Source organism: Labrus bergylta, chromosome 16 (genome assembly GCF_963930695.1).
Source record: "Labrus bergylta chromosome 16, fLabBer1.1, whole genome shotgun sequence".
Classification (NCBI taxonomy): domain Eukaryota; kingdom Metazoa; phylum Chordata; class Actinopteri; order Labriformes; family Labridae; genus Labrus; species Labrus bergylta.
This window is the reverse complement of record NC_089210.1, coordinates 8,057,014-8,076,632: the sequence shown is the minus strand read 5'-3', so window position 1 is coordinate 8,076,632 and position 19,619 is coordinate 8,057,014. Positions and strand designations below refer to the sequence as shown.

The 19,619-nt window shown below is 39.4% G+C and overlaps 1 protein-coding gene and 1 long non-coding RNA gene across 2 annotated transcripts; both read right to left on the bottom strand.

Moving 5' to 3' along the window:
* Positions 1 to 394: 394 nt before the first annotated feature.
* On the bottom strand, positions 395 to 1,848 carry LOC109996515 (rasd family member 4). The gene has a single exon (XM_020650675.3). The coding sequence runs from the start codon at positions 1,602 to 1,604 to the stop codon at positions 978 to 980; it is 627 nt and encodes a 208-aa protein (XP_020506331.1). The 5' UTR covers positions 1,605 to 1,848; the 3' UTR covers positions 395 to 977.
* A 13,904-nt stretch (positions 1,849 to 15,752) lies between these two features.
* LOC109996496 (uncharacterized) lies at positions 15,753 to 19,383 on the bottom strand. Its single transcript, XR_010668933.1, has 4 exons — positions 19,272 to 19,383; positions 19,101 to 19,179; positions 16,657 to 16,968; positions 15,753 to 16,184 (listed from the first exon to the last, which is right to left on the bottom strand). It is a non-coding gene; the product is annotated as an uncharacterized lncRNA (long non-coding RNA).
* Between the last annotated feature and the right edge of the window lie 236 nt (positions 19,384 to 19,619).

The window sequence follows — 19,619 nt, the reverse complement described above, 5'->3', positions numbered from 1 at the left end:
TTGGATAACCACAGCCTCCGTTCATGCGGCACCTGCAATAACGACCAAGCTACAGCGCCCCTACGTTGTGATTTCTATTTTAAGATTTCTAGAATTTGATCATTTATAGTGAAAGTAACAGAATGTAGGAGAAAGGCTACACACACTGCTGTCAGATCAGTAAGTTATAATCTGCAGGAAAGCTGAATGTGTTTAATGAGACGAATGCTAAGAAGACTGAATGTAAGTATGAAAAAAAAACAACTGGTTTATTTCTCTTAAAATCAGCAGAGAATAATATCATACAATATAATACGTAACAATTGAATGGCAAAAATGAAAAAAATAGATGACATTTTTATCTACATATTTGAAATGGACAAACAAAACAGCAATCAAATGAAGCACTCTCCCATTGAAAAAGAAATAGATTTATTAGTTGAACAATGAGAGAAAGAAACTCAAAAAGATTTGCATCACAATGTGGAACAGAGTAACGGCACAGGCTGAATTCTCAACATCGATGGGTTGATTTTTAAAATATTTACAGTTAAAGTTAAGCAGACCACCTGTTGTTCACTTCAACACTTGCGCATGTAAACTTTGCATTAATACCCATCACTTCACAATTGTTGCACAAACATAAAAAAAATAATTAAAAAAACATGTAAAAAGTCACTTATACACAAATGGAAAGTGTTTTTGTACATAAAGCTGTCAGGTTATATCGTGGTATCTTTTGTTAACATTCTCAATAACCAGTCTCTACTTCAACTGTTGTTTAAACACATTCTTTCTCGCTATCAACCTTTTTCTATAATTCTGTCCGTCGCTGTAACATCCCTGTGTCTCTAATGATTTCAAGCCTGATGAGGAATTTACAGTTCAAACCATTCAACACTGTCTCTTGGTTTGTTTCTCCGCACCGACAAACCTTCTTCTGTCTGTTTTTTGGCAGCCTTCTTCCTCTCTTTGAGTCTTTTTTGGTGTCCGTGCCATTACGAGACGAGGCAGCTGTTGGTCTTGTTCACGATCGGTCTTTTGTTGGTCACCTTGGGGACAGTTTCCCGTCGCCGACACAGCGCCGGACTCAACCAACTGGGCAGGTTGGCCTGTTGCAGGAGCTCCTTGAACGCCTCCAGCACGTTCACGTTGTCTTTGGCCGACGACTCCAGGAAGCTGTTGTTCCAGTCGAGCTCCACCTGGGTCAGCACGTCCTTGCTGGACACCTGACGCTCGTTGTGGCGGTCGATCTTGTTGCCTATCACTACAATAGGCGTGAACTTGTCCTCTTTGACCTCCAGGATCTCGTCTCGGAGACTCTTCACCGCCTCCAGTGACTCGGGGTCGTCCACGGCGTAGACCAGTGCGAAGGCATCGCTGTTCTGGATGGAGAGTCTCCGCATGGCGGGAAAGGAGTAGCTGCCACTCGTGTCCATGATGTTGATGGTGACTTTGACACCTCCAACCTCGAACTCCTTCCTGTGGAGCTCCTCCACCGTGCGCCGATGCTTGGGCTCAAAAGTGTCTTTGAGGAAGCGCTGGATGATGGCTGTCTTCCCCACTCCAGCTGCTCCCAGAAACACCAGACGCACCTCCGTCTTTTCCTTCACTTTAATAGACATGCTGCTGTTGCTCTTCTATTTCTGTTTTTTTTTTAAACAAAATTTCTTCTGTTCTTCTCTCTTTATCGGTATTTTCTCCTCTGAACTGTTCTGATAAAAGTATGGAGCTGACTGAAGAAGAGTGTGAGTATGCCCGTCAGGCTGAGCAATGTCTTTATGTACAAACACAGCTTCTGCCCCCTTTTGTACCCGGCCAATCAGGAGAGGGTAGTCCCTCTCTCTCGCTCCCTCTCTCTCTCTGAACCTGCAGCAGCCAATCACAGATACTCAAGCATATCAAGTACAAGAAGAGAGAGAGAGAGAGAGGTGACCGAGGTTGCATTTTTTGTGCCCTGCTGAAAACATTTCTACACAGGGCTGACACTCATGAGTAGTTCATTATTTATATATATATATATGTATGTATGCTATAAAAAAGCAGTGTGGTCTAAGCCATAAAGAAGATTACTCTCTTTTTACTTTACTCTCTATTTCTCTTTCATTTGTACACTTATAAGCATTTGTATAAAATATATATTTTTTTTTTTTCAGTTATTTTCATCCTATCTCTGTGACAACAGTTTTATCTTAGATCGTTTATTTCCCGATGAGACACGGAGCAAAGAGAATGTGAGTACAAGATGCGATACGTAGTTGGCAAAAATACAGGGAATATCATACATTTGGTAAAGTCAACTCAACAGCGCCTTTCTGAAAAGTTGAAAGATTCTGAACTTGAGCGCTCGGAGCAGTGAGTGTTATTCTTTTCTCTTGTCCTTGACTAAAACAGCGTTATACGTAAGGCCGTCCTGTCCATGTAAACACGATGTAAACACAGCTCAGACAACAGTACAGCTGGCGGGTCTCGTGCTTCTCACTCATTGTAAAGAGTCATGACTAAGAGAGACATTTACAGAGGATGTTCTGGATTTCTGCTGTATTTATGTATACAATTTTGCATGTTCTGCCTTTAAAACTCAAATAGTAACAGACTGGGCGACCTCTTTGTCGTTGTGTGAAACTCTGCTCACGTGTCGGAGTCTGACTTCATTGTGGCTTCACATTACACGTGACACACTGCCTTGATCTATGTAAATGTTAACTTTGATAGAGGCTTCATTGTCTCCATTCATCCAATGCAAACACTAAAAAAAAAAAGAACTCAATATTTCGCTCATCATTATCAGATCTCTCACATGCTCGGCGTGTGCAGACTTGTTGCTAGGACACCACTGCATCAATTACCTGAGCTGAAAGGGATTCATGAGCCGAAATGTGCAACTTATTAGGGCCGTCACTTGTCGTCCAGCTGCTCACGCTGAAGAATGATAATGGGTTGTAGTGGGGCACGCAGGCTAATTAGGCTAATTGAATACACGTTTAATGTCAGCATATTTCGCTCACCTAGGGATTTACAGTAATGGCCACGTTTTTATTCAGGTGTATTTAATGTGATAATTCAAGTGCAGAACATTTTTCTACACATGGTTTCTCTTGGCTTGACCAGTTTACATCGAACCAAGTCTCCACCAGTATTTTATACATAAATCAATTACATTCCCCGGGATACTGTGCCTGTGTTTGTTATTCAATCATAGATGTGTGTAAATCAGATTTTCCGCTGAGAAAGCCGACCTTTTCTTTTTGTAATTCAACAAGTACAATTTTCGAAAGTAAAGGTCTGCTTGTATTACAGCTAAAAGAACATCACTAGATGCTGCTGCAATGCGCTGTGTGTCTGTCAGAGGGAGAATATCAACTCAGGACTTTCTGACCTCTGGCTCCCCCTTCCTTCTCTGGAGACCCCCCGAGCAATTCAGCTCCATCTCTCAGATTCTTCACATCATTAAACCTCAGGTGAAAGACAGTGGTATCAGATGGTGTAGCTTCTTTACAGGTCAGGATGCTCCTCAGGAGGAACAAGAAAAAGGGGGAAAATAATTTGATGTCAGGGAAAAACTAGAAGGGTTTCATTTAAAAATAATTTTGTAGAGTGTTTATTGATTTGTTTTGGTCTCTAGCGGTTAGCAGAACAATCTCTAAACTCTGTCTGCCAACTGGTGCTGCCTGCTGTTAGTAAGAACAGTGTTGCTGAGAGCTTTGACGCCCAACAGAACATCTAGTTGTGGTGTGTCCAAAAAGAATGCACCGTACTTTAATGGATAAAGCTTTTTTCCAAGATCTGATTTGACGCATTCATTTTCTTAAAGGTTCAATATGTAAGAAATCTACTGAATTAAATCAGAAATCTTACTTTATGATCAGACAGTGTTTCCCCTAGGTTTACAGCATGGGATGGCCGACACAAACACTTGAAGGAATCTTGGTGTTCATGCGTTACTTTTAATTAGTTTAGTTTATTAGTTTAGTTTATTTGTTTATTGTTTCTTGGACAGTCCCCTTTAATTTACTGTACAGTAAAAGAAGCAGCTTTAGCCTTTACGGCTAATTTCCAGCTGTAGTCCCCGGGCAGTTGCCAGTAGGCAACCTAATGACAGCTGTCCTTTTCTATCGGAAAGGTATCCTTAAATGACTTCTTTCCCTGATTTCCGACTCTATCCACTATCATATCTCTACAATAAAGGCACAAAAAGCCCAAAAATAAATCTTAAAAAAAAAACATTAATTGTTTTGAATTTGGACTGAAGTACCCATTTTAATCGCTAGGTGTCAGAGTTACATATTGCTCCTTTAAAGTTTTTTTTGACCAAGATATTACAGACCCGACCCAGTATATGTCCAATAAGATGTCCAAAATGATTGAACAGTTTGTTGTGGCCCCATCAAGCCACATATTCTTATTGTGAAAAGAAGCCACAGGCCGTTCTCAAAAACCCGGAGCACCTGCTCGGTGGACTAGCCTCCAAACATGGGGCACGACCTAAACGCTAGGCCACAGAGTATCTTTGTGCTCACACTGTACATGTTAAATCAGACACACACTCAGCATCACCAACAGACTCAAACTAACTAGTATGCCAAACATAAATTGGGTCAAAGCAGGAAAATAAAAGATCCAATGTCAGGAGATGCTTCTTGGATATATTTACTCAAGTTACACAAGTTTAACACAAGAATGATTGGTGTTTATTTAGCAGGGTGTGTGTGCATGTAGCTAGCGACGGCGCCTTATCATTAAAAGTGTGACCGGGCTAAATGTTGTCCTTGTCACCCTTAATAGCACATGGCATGACTGTTTGACGAGCTGTCAAAGATCATGAGTCTAGTTTAAGATTGCACTTCCAGCACAGACTTCAGAAACTGTTATTATTGGCGCGGTAGATATGAAGGAGAACTTCTTGCCTGGTTTAAATGCACACAGATGCACCACAGGCTGTTATAGAGGCTGACCCAGAAACATGGCACCATGCTGTAAAGTCATTTGATCTTTACAGCTGAGCTAAGTGGGCAATTTAAGGACGACACACTCCAGTGGAGGGTATGATGAAGACTGAACAGACACAGGATCTGCACACTTTGTTTGCCCATGGTGTGAAGGCGGGGTGCCGCTGTAGGCTTTTAATCCTATTCAATTGTTTTGTTTAGAGAGAACAGCTTGTTCCCATCAAACTGCACATGAAGAAATCAGCAGATTTGTACATGAGATGTCTTCATCTTAGAATCCGAAGCAGCTTCTACAATGAGCTATAACCCTAACCCATTCACTTGACTTTGATGGATGGTCTAATCATTTCAAATAGGATGAACAGTAACAGTAACATTACCTTGTCATAGATGTTACACCATGGTCTGATATGATTGCGGTTGCAGACCACTCCATCATTGCACTAGAGGCAGTGTGACGGAACACAATTATTTGGATGAATGCTACTTGACAGCGATCGATTTCTCCCAAGAGAGATTGTAGCATTGGCTATCATTGAAAAATAAAGACAAGAACTTTCATAGCCACCATTTCACCAGTGATCTAGTTTAGCAGGTTTTAACCGAGCATGTATAGAAACCAGGTTTTTTCTTCATGTAGCATTTACAGTATGTGAGTAGGTATACAGGCTGTGATAAAAAATAGAACTGGTCTGTTTATTATGGGAATAACAAAACAATACTTGATATTATGTTTTGTGATACAGGTTCTCAAAAACACAATCAATTTAAAGTTCACATATTATGCAAAATGCTCTTTACCGTGGTTTTCTAACACTGATGTGTACATATTTTCTTAAGTAAGACACTTTGCAAAAAAGAGCAGATAAAAGACTATATTATAACATATTACTGTATCAGGCCTAATGGGGATTTACTCGCCTTTGGAGTCAGCCTCAAGTGGTAACTCAAGGAACTGCAGTTTGTTTTTAACACTTTGCCAGTTTTCCTAACCTATGATTTTAAAAAGTCAATTTATTGTCTTTCTTACAGTGAACCTCTTTGTTTTAATAAAGTTAGTAAAATCGTTGCCATTCCATAACCTCACTGTTTGTCTCAACTTTTCTCTTACATTTCTTTATCATTTCTACACACACCATAAAATGTGTATTTCAGCAAAAAAAGCACAGAGCTGCCCACTCGTTCCTTGCCCTTGCTCTTAATCCATCCTTTTCATTTAGTGGCTTTGTGACTTTGGAACGTACATGCAGATCGTTCTCTCCAGTGTGAATTCAGACATCCTCTTTCCTAATTTTTGCAGTTACAGGACCTCTGACTTTGTCCTTTGGATCTGGAACATCATGTCCTGGATATTGAGAGGTGTGTTGGTGTTGGTGATGGGGAGGGCAGGAACAGCCGCCAGGGTGGCGACCTGTATCATAACACCTTGTTGTTGTAAAGGCTGTATTCTCTGTATGAGGAAACATTAGTTATGATAACGTTAAATACGTTCATTTTCTCTACATTGCTGCTTTATTTATGTGCCTGAATTATATTTTATTACTAAGTGTCAGGCATTTTATTTTTGACCCATATATTTCTTGTTTTACTCAGAAGTGGATCAGCAGCGTTCAGTTGTGCCTTTCTTTCATCTTTCTTTTCTGGGTCAGCATCGTTGTGACAAGAAAGACTCTTATGTCCAAGTGCAGTCTCGACACCTTGGATCTAAGGTCCTCACAGGGGTTTTTCATTAGAAAATCCCAGCAGCCCACAATGAAGCGTAAAACATGTAGGAGTGGGTGAGTGTTATGTTGTGCAACATGTTGTTTGGAGGGGAGACAGGCGGATAACAGGCTTTGTAAAGGGAAAGATATTTGTTTTGGGTTTGAGTGAAATGTTCTAAGTAGTATATATGCATTATGCTTTTTCATATATTCAGCCAATTTACACAGAAATCCAAGGCAATGTCTGCCAATTTCCCCTCTAGCCAAAAGGTACATGCTATGTGTTTGATTACCCAGCTCGTATTATTCTCTTATGTCAAAAATCTCCTGCTCTCTTTTAACTGTAACCTAATACTCACTGTGAAAGTTGAAAACAAAGGCTATTTTGGGACGAGCAGGAAATCACTTTGTGGAACACCAATGAAAAGAAAGGTTAAAAAAAAAAAAAAAAAAAAAAAATGTGTGGAAATAGTCGATCTTCTATTTGACAAGTCAAGACAGCAGAGAATCTTTGTTTTTGTACTTTGTTTATTCAAACAACGTCTCAGTTGATATAGTTTGAGATATCCACGGCTGCTCATCTTGTATTAATTTGAACTATTGTCTCTTCATTCATAAGAATCCTTCCATATACAAGTTGACCCTCTGATATCTGAAGAAGAGCAGCAGAGGATAAAATCTTCATATATTGTAGTCCATGCTGTTCATTCAGTGAGTGATTTTTGCTAAGCTGAGAAGGATTTACACCAGCAAAATGAACTTTCATTCTTTTTGAACAAAAGTCCCTCTTTCAACCGCCATGCACACGTCTGAACGCAGACATTTTAAAAAAAGGCTAGAGGGGAAAAAAAATGACTCAGTTTTCAGAGGATCCTTCTGCTGTAAACGTGGCCTCATTTTGACAAACCCAGAGCATGCAGAGAAAACTGAGTCCTAAGAGAGTCTTACAGGCATTGCAGACATTGTATTCTCTGTTGTGCTCATTACTGCAAGGTTAAGTATTTCCAAGCATCCTTTTCATATTGTCAGAGGCATCAGGGTGCAGCAAGCCTCTTTTCACTCTGGTGTCTTTGCCAGTACAGTGGCTGCCTTCAATGTACTTGATGAAAACTGTGATGTAACGATGAGTTTCTTTTCTTTATATTAACCTCATAAAAAAAAAAAAGAGCAGGGACGCTTCTCTGCACCTCACTGACACCTCCACTTTTAGAATCTTTCAAAATAAATACTATTGTTTTGCAGCCTTGCTCTGTTTCTCCACAGTGATGCAACATTATCATGCTATTATTGAGTTTTTGAGATAGGGAACCCAGAGGGCAGCAAATGTAACTTGTTTTCTCAAAATTATAGATTCATTCTGAGAATATCAACCCGACTCCGAGGCAAAACTGTGAAATTATATTAATGTACCACATAGATTATTTTCTGTTGGAACATGCCTTGGAGCTTAAAGTAGGAGTTTTTGCAATTCCTTTGTATTTGACCCAGTTTTATATTTCCAACTGTGGTTCTTATTAGCCTAGAATGTTAATGGATCATCTTACTTTGGAGCAGATGAATACACAAAATAATCTTTAACATTTACTCCACCTGTTGCTCATTGGTTATGGAAAGGTTGTCTCAGAATATCCCACAACCAAACCCATTCATATAGCATCAAACAAAGCGTCTGAGCATTGATCCCTGCACACCTTTCTAGCATCAAGAAGAAACCCAACACTTGCTGTGCCTTATTACTATTGCTTAGTTTTGATTGGATGATCATTGTAGATGTTCAGTGTTAAGCAATTTGACCTTTGAGAAAATCATGGCGAGCTGACGACTGAATTAATTTGAATGTATTCTGAAGCATAATCATGTGATAAGGAAATACTTACATGCATTGCATACTAACTAGCCTGTATCGTCTTCCTCTGCCACTTGATAACCATCAAAAGTCATTTCCAATTTAAAGCACAATTGATTTTTTTCTTGAATTCACATCAGACTGAATTCTCAAGCAGACTGTGTTAGCTTAAAAGCTATTTTATATTTTACTGTATTTTATATATTGTTTCATGTCTGCTGATGTACACTTATCTTTCGAAACAGCTTGAACAGTGCCTCCTGTTCAAATCTGCATAAATTAGCATGAAGGCATGTAGATGACCTTAGCTTGACTTTGTGTTGAGAGCTTATCAGTGATTCTCTGAAGTCTCACAGCCACTGGGATGAAATCAGAAAGAGAGGAGAAAGAGTGTGTGCATTAGTGATGCACAGACCTTTAATGTTACGGTGTGCTCTCTTACCCATTTGAGTATTTGGCCCTTCTTCTTTCTTTGCTTTATGAACTGAACTGTTGTGTTACATTTTCTGTTGCTGCTCTGTTGACGGCTGTAGAGTGATTGATGGCTTGTTGCCCCTACTTGTTTGGGTTGCTATGTGTGGTCGGGCGTGGACTGACTCTACCTGTAACTGCTTCGTTATGTCAGCCTGCTTTGTTTGTCTAAACTCATTGTACCGACGCCCCTTGAAACATAAGGTATTATAGCAGATATTACCAGTAGGGTTAGGTGACTTTTACTTGAAGTAACTTTGAAGTAAGTTTTTACTTTACTCTCGAGTATGGTTTTCAAGTACTTATTAATCCAACACTGGTTGTTAACTAACTCCATGTTATATTTGATTATCGTAGCAAAATGCACGGGCTTCACGTTGGCAGGCAGCTGTTAGCTAGCATGATTGAGCAAGCTCATTGTCACAAGTCCTTGGCTCGGCTCCTTTGTTAAGGTAGTAATGCTGACAAACTGAGTGTGAGTGAAAAGAGATGGTTGACAATATAAAGACTTTTGGAGAATGAAACAATGGAGGCCATCCCTATCAATTAACATCGCACTGCAGGATCTCCACATAAACACACACAGTCAGATATGCACACACACACACACACACACACACAGCGCTGTGCTCCCCCGCTGGCTCCACTGATACCACCTCTCACAGAGGGGGGGAATAACTTCGACCCCCCCCCCCCCGAATTACACCTCTTCGAAAGTCAGATTGAAGGTGAAACATCGCTGGGGTGTTAACGTTGCAGCAGTCTGCATAGGGGTAGAATGATGCTTTTACAACTTACGCAACATAACACTTCAGGCAAGGTTGACTAACAATTTCAATGAGGTTCTGAAGATATTTACGTCAGAGATGTCTGCTTGGTTTGCATATTCAAGCACATTCTGTCCCCCAAGAAAAGAAACAGCAAACAAATGATCTCATTTGTTCTTTCAGGCTCGGTCTCCATTGTGCCTCTCAAGGCCTCCTTCAATGTTAAGACATTATTCAGGCAAATGAGATAACTTCAGGCGTTTAACAACCTTGAGGAAGGAAAAACAAATGCAAACATTGCTTCTGGTTTGATACCACATGTTTATCTTTCATAATTTCTTTGGAAAACAAAGCTTGTTGCTTGCTCAAAGGCACCTCAGCAGTGCTCAGGAAATGAACTGGCACCTCTCAAGCTACCAATTTCCAGACTTTGTCCGCACCGGGACTTCAACCACTATCTATACTGCTTATTCCATTCAGGGTTATGGGGGGGGGGCTTGATCCCATCACTCAATGAGCGAGAGGCAGGGTTCACCCACTGTAGTCTCCAATCATACCAATAAAAATTGATTTTTTATAATGGAATATATAAAATTTGTTTTTTTCTGACTAGTTTCCCAAATGTTTGTTATATTCATATCTTTAATCTAGTCAATAATACTTTCAGTCAGAAAGTCCAATTTTAAATACAGAACACATTTGGCTTCCTCACAATGACTCTTCTGAAGCCCTATAATCAAGCCCCATTGACGTCCCCGTTGTATTATTAGCGAGATAATGGAGAGTAATGTGGCCAGCCATGTCTCCCAATTGGACAACAGCACCCTCGGTTTTTATGTAATGTATTTGATTGTAAACCATTGCTTTTTCCCAGATCTACCAAAGCTATGTTTACACACTATTTCACTTTTACTGGCTATCATACTTATATACTTATATATGAATAAACTCTGAATTTCCTTGTTGTCAGGCCGTGTTTACATCATGTTTACATGGACGGGACATCACAATGTAGGACACAGGCAATTGCAGCTCGAGTAAAGGACAATGCTTAATTATGGTGAGTTCTAATTGATAACTAATTTGTGCTAACGCGAGTGGAGAGAGGTTGGAGGTGTGACCCCGCAGGACAGCGGAGGCCTCAGAATAGCGGAGATGTCGCCAAACAGCAGTTTGTTTTGGTTCAATGCTGGTACAAGACATCAACGTCCTACTGCAAAGAACATTAGGGAGTACATATTTGTATCATGTCAAGCAATGGTATTAATAGAAATGAAATATATTTAAACAAGGTGATGATATATAGACACCCATGCAAATCTAAATGTTCATCTTGAGCAGAATCAATCTTCCTTTGGCTCAAACAAACATTGACATCATTTCTTGTATTATTCCTTTGCTACATGATTTATAAACCTTAAAATAAAAAGGGTTCTTATGTTGTTTGATACAGCTGTTTTATGGAGACGGCCCTCTTGTAGTATCTTTGCCTATATTTACTTTATTGAATGTTATACGTGTTGTACATTGAGAGCACAGTACTGAAGACAAATTCCTTGTGTGTTTAAGCATACATGGCCAATAAAGCCGATTCTGATTAAGTCGCATCTTTCACATTGCTGCCAACTTTGTGGGTGTGTATACAGTGAGGTTGTGGATGTATGTACTTTAGGAGGTGACCGTGCTCACACTGAAGAAACAGGAACCTGAACATCCACAGTTACATAAAATAATTGGAAGGTTATATAACTGTTCAGTATTTGATGTTTTAATGGTGCTCCAGTGGCAGAGCTCCACTTTTTTCGCTGTCAGTTTAAAACATTTACTGATAACTACATTTCCTGTTCCCGCTCACAGCGGTTCACTCACTGTGAATCATTAAATAGTGACCATTACTGAAAAAACAAATGTTACAGCTAGCAGCTGAAGTGGAATAATCAATGTTTTTTTTTTTTTTTTTAATTGAATGGGTTAGACTTCAAGTTTAGTCATGTCAAACATTTTCATTACTCAAAAAACAACAACAATTTCACTCCAGATTTTAAATCAAGACCACCGATGATAGGCTTCTTTCTGAAGTCATTACTGTTGGAGATTAGAAGGAAAAAAAGGCCTCTTTCTAAAACACAGATAAACTTCAATTCATTTGTAGTTTGATTTGCCGGTGTTACGGGCTAAATGAGTGACACGCCCCCCAAACACAAGATGATGAATTTTCATTGATTGAGGACTGAGGAACAGCTTCATCCCCCCCGAACTGTAGCCTCCATCACCCCCTCCCCAAACATACTCACACACATACAGACCTTCAAAGAGCTGCTAAAGACTTAACCATTATTCATTTATCTTTTGTAGATATTGTGTGTTAATGCTCCTGTCTTTAATCTGCTGTTTGTACTTAATAATTCAAGTACAATAATAATATAACAACACCCTGCTATACAAGAATAACAGACTGTTGCTATGCGTATTTGGCCAATCAGAATCAAGTATTCAACACAGCCAGACAGTAATACATTTTTCTTACAGTCTTGGTTAAGGACCAATGAGGATTCACTGGGAAATTATGAAGAGAACTGTCCAGCCTTGAATGGTCGTTGTATCCCTCAAGCGCTAGTTTACTTCTTCTTTTTTTTTTTACAAGCTGTTCCATTTGCAAATAATCAAAAAGTGTCCCATGGCTAAATAAGCGTTGTCTTCTTTACATGGTGCAAAACTTTCAACTTTTCCATCGTACCCTTTAGCATTTTGCCAGAAGGGCCATACATGGAGTTCTTTAGCTAATAAAGAAAACTTATGAAGTTGTTTGTATTCATTTTTCAGCACCATTTTCATCGTCGTGGCAACACTATACTTAAAATAACTTTTCATTCTTGAAATATATGATCACATGTCTCTCTCATGTAACTGTACAAGCACACACTGTCTGTACCTCATGGAGGAAAGCTTAATCAGTCAGTCAAAGATAAGTGTTTGAATGATGGAGGAAAAAAAAAACCAGAGGGATGTTTGTTCGGTCATGAAGGTGTCACTCAAAGAGAAGATTCATTATAAGCCGTATGTGCAAAGGATCAACAGGAGGGACTGGTAGCAGCTCCACTTAAAGGTGTCAATATGTTTTTTATTCTTAGAATGTATTATCCACTCACGTGAGAATCATGTAGGAAGTGTTATGACCTCAGGTCTGTGAGAATGCGTTCATGTGACCACTGTCACTTCATCATGTTCTGGTACTTTAGCAGCTAAAGGGCACGTGAGCAGAATTTATGGTCCATTTTTATTTAATGAGAATCTTGCTAAAACACATTTAACTTGATTCCGACGAAGCAGCGGGAGTAACCTGGGGTTAGTGTGTGTCTTGCCCAAGGACACAAAGGACATGTGACTGCAGGAGCTGGGGATCAAACCCCTGACCTTCCAGTCGGACGACCGACTCGTCCAATTGAGCCACAGCTGCCCTGTTCGTTATTAGAAACAGATAAATATACAAAATGTAGTGTCTGAGGAACCGATTTGGTTTGTGGTCACAGGCCGTCCAACCTGTTGTACTTTGAATCTTTTTGTAACCTACATGATCTGTTCCGTCTGAGAGGGATTGAAAAGTAAGCAGGATATGTGTGTCACGGTCAGCAAGCTCTGCATGAGATGATGAGATGAGATGAGATTCAACTTTATTGTCATTACACATATACAAGTATAGAGTAACGAAATGAGGTTTGGCATCTCACCAGAAGTGCAAATAAGCAGAAAGTGCAATAGTCTGTGCTATGTACAGTAATTGAGTGCAAGAGTCTGTGCTATGTACAGTAATTCTGTGCTATGTACAGTAATCGCAAAATTTACAGATGTAGCCAAAAAAAGTGAATTATGAGGTATATCTGGATGGCTGGATTAATGGGATGCAATAAATATAAATAAATGCTATAAATAAGTAATGCTACAAAATAAGTGTGTTTTTAGGATTATAATATACAGATTAAGATGCAGTGAGCATCTATACTAATAATATACAGATTAAGATGCAGTGAGCATGCTATACTAACATGTGAGCTTATCAAAACAGAAGGTGTGCACACAGACGATATAACAGGTGCATATATGCTCTTATAATCAAGTGTAATTAACTAAGAATCAACACATTGATTGCCAAATTCTGATTTGAAATAATCAGTTGACCCAGTTGTTTGTGTACTCAAGACTTTTCCAGATCCATGCCACCATCCCTTAAATGTTTATTTTGCCGTTTTTTCATAAAACTGTTGTGCACAAGACAACAAATAAAAGCAAATGCAAACCCTCCTCAGATATGTTGGCGTCTGAATGTACTGTATATGAAGTTGACATCTGCTTGATGAGGAAACTCCCCCTCCTCCAATCAGAGCTCCTTTTAAAGCCAAGCAAACAGCATGTAATTGTTTTTTGTGTCAAAGGGACCAATTCAATTTTCTGCTTCAAAAGAGAAAGAAAAGAATTAGAGAAAAGCAATATATCCTTTTTACAAGAGATTTAAGCACCTTCAAATCACCACGGTAACAGTGTCATACCTACTGGAGATTGGATTCAACACAATTTTTTTTGCTCCAGACGAAACAACCCGGAAAATGGAAAAATCTAAATGGGAAAAAAGAGCATGCAAAAAAAAAACAAAGCTTAAAAAATCAGCCTGAAATCAAAATCATCCTGTCATCTAACTCTAAGTAAAAAATAAAATCGGTATCATTTGTGTTGTAACTTATCTGTAGTTTGTATCTGAACTGTCTCTCCTGCTGCTGTAGTCTACCATCTTAAAGGTCTTTTTTTCTTTCTTACTCTAGAGCAGCAGAAAGCTAAATGCATTTTTCTTATTCTCAAACAGACACATAATGTGATTCAAGAAAAAACTTTTTTTGCACTGAAGTATTGACCTTCCCCAATTTCTCTTCCTGGTTCTGTCTCATCTCTGCTGCCGACATGTGAGAACATCATTGTATAACACCAACCTGCACATGTCCTTGCTTGCTTACTGGTTTGGCTCACAGTGTTTATATTAAAAGCACTGTCTTCAATCTTCATTGCTCATTTATTACTGCAGGGACTTGTTTCTTTTATCCAGCTCAACGTAAACAAGCCGCTGACTGGAGGGGTACAGAACTGAAGCTGTGTTGTGTCTTATGCAACAGTTAAGTTTTTCTGAATCTGGATGGCAATGTCACTTTAAAGGTAGAGTCAGTAGCTCTAGCAAGTGAATGCTTAAAATCAGTTTTTTGGCATTACAACAAACACCAATACTACCAGTACACCTTTAAAAAATAAAAATAATTTTGTGACTGAAAAGTAGTTGATATTTAAATGTATTTGTAAGGAGAGCTGAACAGTATCTATGCAGGCAAAGTGTTCTCTCCACACAAAATGAACAGTCATGTTGAGAACATTAACAGACGTGTGTATGATACTGCAAATGCAATGCTGCCATCAAGTGGAAGTGGAAGCCAAAGCATGCTCTCAAAAAATATTTAGGGGGCTTTGAAGGACAAAAATGAACAGACTTTTGACTCTGCAGAGAAAACAAGCTGCGACTAGGCTTCAAATACACGACAAGTAACAAGGCATGTTAAAAAGAAAGCTTACCCACATGATGGCAGCTTTACAGCCCAAGTTCAGCCTGTGTTTTGATTAAGTATTAAAAGTACAATATGTAGAATGTTATTAGAATTTCACTCTAAAATATCTAAATTAATTAAAAAAAAAGCTGAAACCTTTTGTTATATATATATACTGTAAATACACCAGATATAAGGAGGCAGGAACTACTACTGAAAGCTGCCATGCTGTTTCTGTAAGTGCTGCTGTGAAACATTTTGCTCATCGGTAAATATATTCTCTTCCTCGGGTCTCTCCTGCCCATTCATCTTGACTACGGTCAATGCAGAGTTCGTTTTCATCGGGCGTTGGGTTGGAGTAGCAGAGAAAATCACTCGCATGATTCCCTGCCAGCCTGGATGTAATCTTCTGTTATCATTTTGATAGAGAGCCCCCTGATGGTAGAATTTCCATACTGTGCATTTAAGTGCTTTATTTGACTACTTTTCCATATAAAAAAACAACAACCAATGAAAGCACGTATTCTAGCTGTACATTGGTTTCTAAGTTAGAAATGTCAACAGAAGGATCTCCACCATTGCACAGATCCACTGCAGTGTGAACATGTGTCCTGTTGAAGTCAGCGTCAGTGTTTGAAAGGAGAGACGGTTGATGTCAGAAGGTGGCCACAGACGGCATTGATAAGACTGAGTGAGATGTTTTGGCTCCAAATCGATTGTGCTCACGACAAATTGCCTTTCATACTGGTCCATCTGGATCTCTGTTCTGGCAGAGTCTGTTAAGTTTAAGTCTCCTTGGGACCAGTGGACGTTGCAGAGGGGGAAATGGCAACTGAACCAACACGTAGCCTGAGTACTATTGATGGAGTAGTTTCGACTTGCGGTGCATTCTGTAAAAAAAAAAAAAAAAATGGAGAAAGATACCAAAAGACAGTGACAAAATGATCATCAAACATGAATAAATAATCATGCAAGGACAAAACTGGAATGACTATAAGGAATCTAGACAGATTGGCAAATTTTATGAAAAGACACTGTTGACAAGACTGGACCAGGGAATGCTGCTAGTGCAGCTGTTTGCTTCACATTAAAACAAAAAAAGGAAGTCTTTAGCATGCATCATTCCAAATACATTAAATATACCCTCTTATGTCTTATATGACATCCTGGACCAAGATAGTTTATAGTCTAAGAGCTAGGGAGAGTAAGACAAAAGCCTGGGAAAGAAAATGCTTGAACAAATTTGCAGACAAGTTAAATGACTGAACAAAATTGCAAGGATGTGTAGAGTATACACAGGAATGGCTCAATTTGGGTTAGCTATGGCGATTGAACCATCGTGACTTCCTTGAGTGGACTCACCTTGTACTATCACATGTGTAGGGGAACTCTTTCCTCCAACAGTGGAGCGTATCTTGCAGAGGTACTTTCCCATGTCGACTGGCATCACGTTGGTGAGAGTCAGCTTGAGTGTGTTTTGGGGACTGTTTTCACACTGACCCTTATGTTGAGGAAGACCATTTTCATATTCACACATTATCCTGTTTTTAAACACCCATGAAAATACTTTAATGTCCATGGGTCTTGATTGTCTTGCCTCACAGGTCAGTGTCACGTTTTCTCCACATTGTGCTATCACCTGGGGAACAGTGTGCAGCTCCATTGCCCGACTGACTGAATGATCAGAGAGAGAGATCAGTTAGTCAAAACGAGAACACAGCTTGATGATTTACTCTCAAAAATTAACTTCATTCATTTATCTTCGTTAACAAAACTTCATTCAGTATAGCTTTTATTATTATTATTCCATGTTATGCTTAGGAAGCAGGGGCTTGTCCAAGGGGTGGCACAGGCCTAGTGTGGAATTTGATTGGCCACCCCAATATGTGCCACCAAAGAAATCCTCAGCCATCATTGGCAATCTACCCGGTCAGAGGAGTTACTTAAGTTCAAACTGACAAATTACCATCCTCTTTCAGTGATTTTCAGTTTCAGTCTTAAAGTATAGAGCACAGGAAATGTGTACGCTTCAACCACTCTTGTGTATTTAATTTCACACAAAAGAAATCACCGATGGCTGGAGAGTATACTGTAAGATGCCCGGATGTAATTCATTAAAATAGTTATGGCTGGTCCAAACAGAAACAAACCTATGGTAGTTGTACATATCTGTGAGCGCAAACAAAGTTATGCCATGCCACCCTTACAAAGGTCAGGGCCACCAAAGTAAAAAACAAAAAAGAAATCTCTGGTCTTTTTATGTACTCTATAGATAATCAGTCAGGTAACAGTTATTTTTTAGAGTTGGGCCTTTAAAGGGGTCATATTATGCTTTTTCTGGTTTTATATGCTCTTTAGTGTGTTTTCCAAGTGTCCTGTGCATGTTTAGGCACATCTGTGTGCAAAAATTCAAAGTCTGCGGAAACGCAGCTTCCCCTATTTCCTCCTGTTAGCTGCAGCATTAGCTGCATATAACGCTCGGTTCTAGCGCCCCTCAAAAACATTTTTTTCCCGTGTGACATCTAAGTCCATTGGCTCGTTGTGGCAAGCCCAGTAGCTCATGTTGCACGCCCATTAAATTCTGTAGCACAGCCACGATATGCCGTAGCCTGCGGTAGCACAGTAGTGCTAAGGTGCTAATGTTTATGCCCCCTTGGAGCCAAAGTGGCTGCATTCCCAATATGGTAAAAGGGGCGTGACATTTCCGAGAACCGTGCTGAGCGACTGACCAATTACAGCAGAGCCGACAGGCCGACCAATCAGATCAGACTTGGCATACGTGGGGACTCTGAACGTGGGCACTTCAGAGCCTTAGAGAGAGTCAGAAGCGAGCCGGTGCGTGGAGGCGTGCATGAAAACAGACACTTTTTTTGAACTGTAGCTATTGTGAACATACTTTAGTAGGTACATAGATTAAATATATGAACCCCAAAAAGGGCATAATATGACCTCTTTAAAACGCTCTGTTGGGGAAAAAGAATGGATTATGTCACAGGTATTAAAGGACATTTTTGGAAAATTATTTTATTAATTTAATTTTCATATTTTTTTGCTGAAAATTGGAATTGAAATATAGATGTTAGTACTGAAAAAGCTTCAGCTAGTTAGTTTAAACATGAAACCAAAACTAAAGAAAAGGACCAAAAGCTCAATTACCTCCATTCATAAATAAATCAATAAAGCATCAGTCAGCACTTCTAAACGTATAACTTTACGCAGGATGTCTTTTCCCCCTTGTAAATTTGTGCTCTGGTACTTCCTTGGATTGTGTCCGTGTGAATGAGTCCTTTTTTTTAACGTCTTAGGTCCTTCTCTGAGAGCACCGACCTTCTTCTAGGGAGGGGCCAAAGCGCAAGAGTTTCCTTCTACTTTACACGATGTTTTATCTTTGATTGACATGAAAACCCCAAAGGGTTGAAATGGAAACAAAAGTATTTTTGGACCATTATTGGGTAGAACTATGCTAGCTGTAAGCGATGTGAAGTTAAGTTAAAGTTTTGAACTTGTTGCTACAAGAGACGAGCGAGCTCTATCAAGCATTTATTTGACTTGTTTTCAGCCATTTTGGGAATAAGAGTTTCAAACAATGTCAGAGTCATAAAACAGTGGTATATATGATGAGATATTTACCAGTAACACAAGAGACAGTGGTAAACAACATTCAAGACCGTTCCAAGGAAGTTTTAGTTTAAACATTTTCTCTCAAAGATCTACATCTTGTAATTTTCCTTTATTGAATGTAAAGGTGTACAACATATGTTACATATCTTTGATGATAGAACACAAAACAAAGGGTTAGGGCTCACCAGATATGAAGACTGCTGAAACTATCCAGGTGATAGAAACCCATGGGGAAACATGCTCAGTGAATCCCATCACTTGGATCTGTTTAAACCAATAGAACTCTGTCAGAGAAAAAGATAATACCTTATCCTAAAGAGCTAAACATGAGGAGTAACGAGGGTGTCTGTACTCACCACGGTGATCTCCTGATCATAATTAGGAAACGTCTGCCAAAGTTAATATCTGCTTCATGTGTTGGAGCTTAAAAGAAACACTGCCAGGAAGAGAGTCAACTGAGTCCTAAACCTCAGATCATGTGGTGTCTGGTTTTTCACTGTAGCGTGAGGCAACATGCCCCGGACTGGGGGACTCCGCAGAAACGTGACAAACAGCAACAAGTTTCATTTCCTACCTTCTTCATTATAGCTCTATTGCAAAACTATGACACATCCAAATTAGTTTCAGTTATTCGATGTGCTGTTTTTATTAGCCCTTCATGGTCATACAACATTAAGGCCATACATATATATCCAACATTTACC

What these genes read in the sequence shown, in the direction of transcription:
- LOC109996515 (XM_020650675.3), bottom strand. Translation starts at nt 1,604, where the DNA reads ATGTCTATTAAAGTGAAGGAAAAGACGGAGGTGCGTCTGGTGTTTCTG.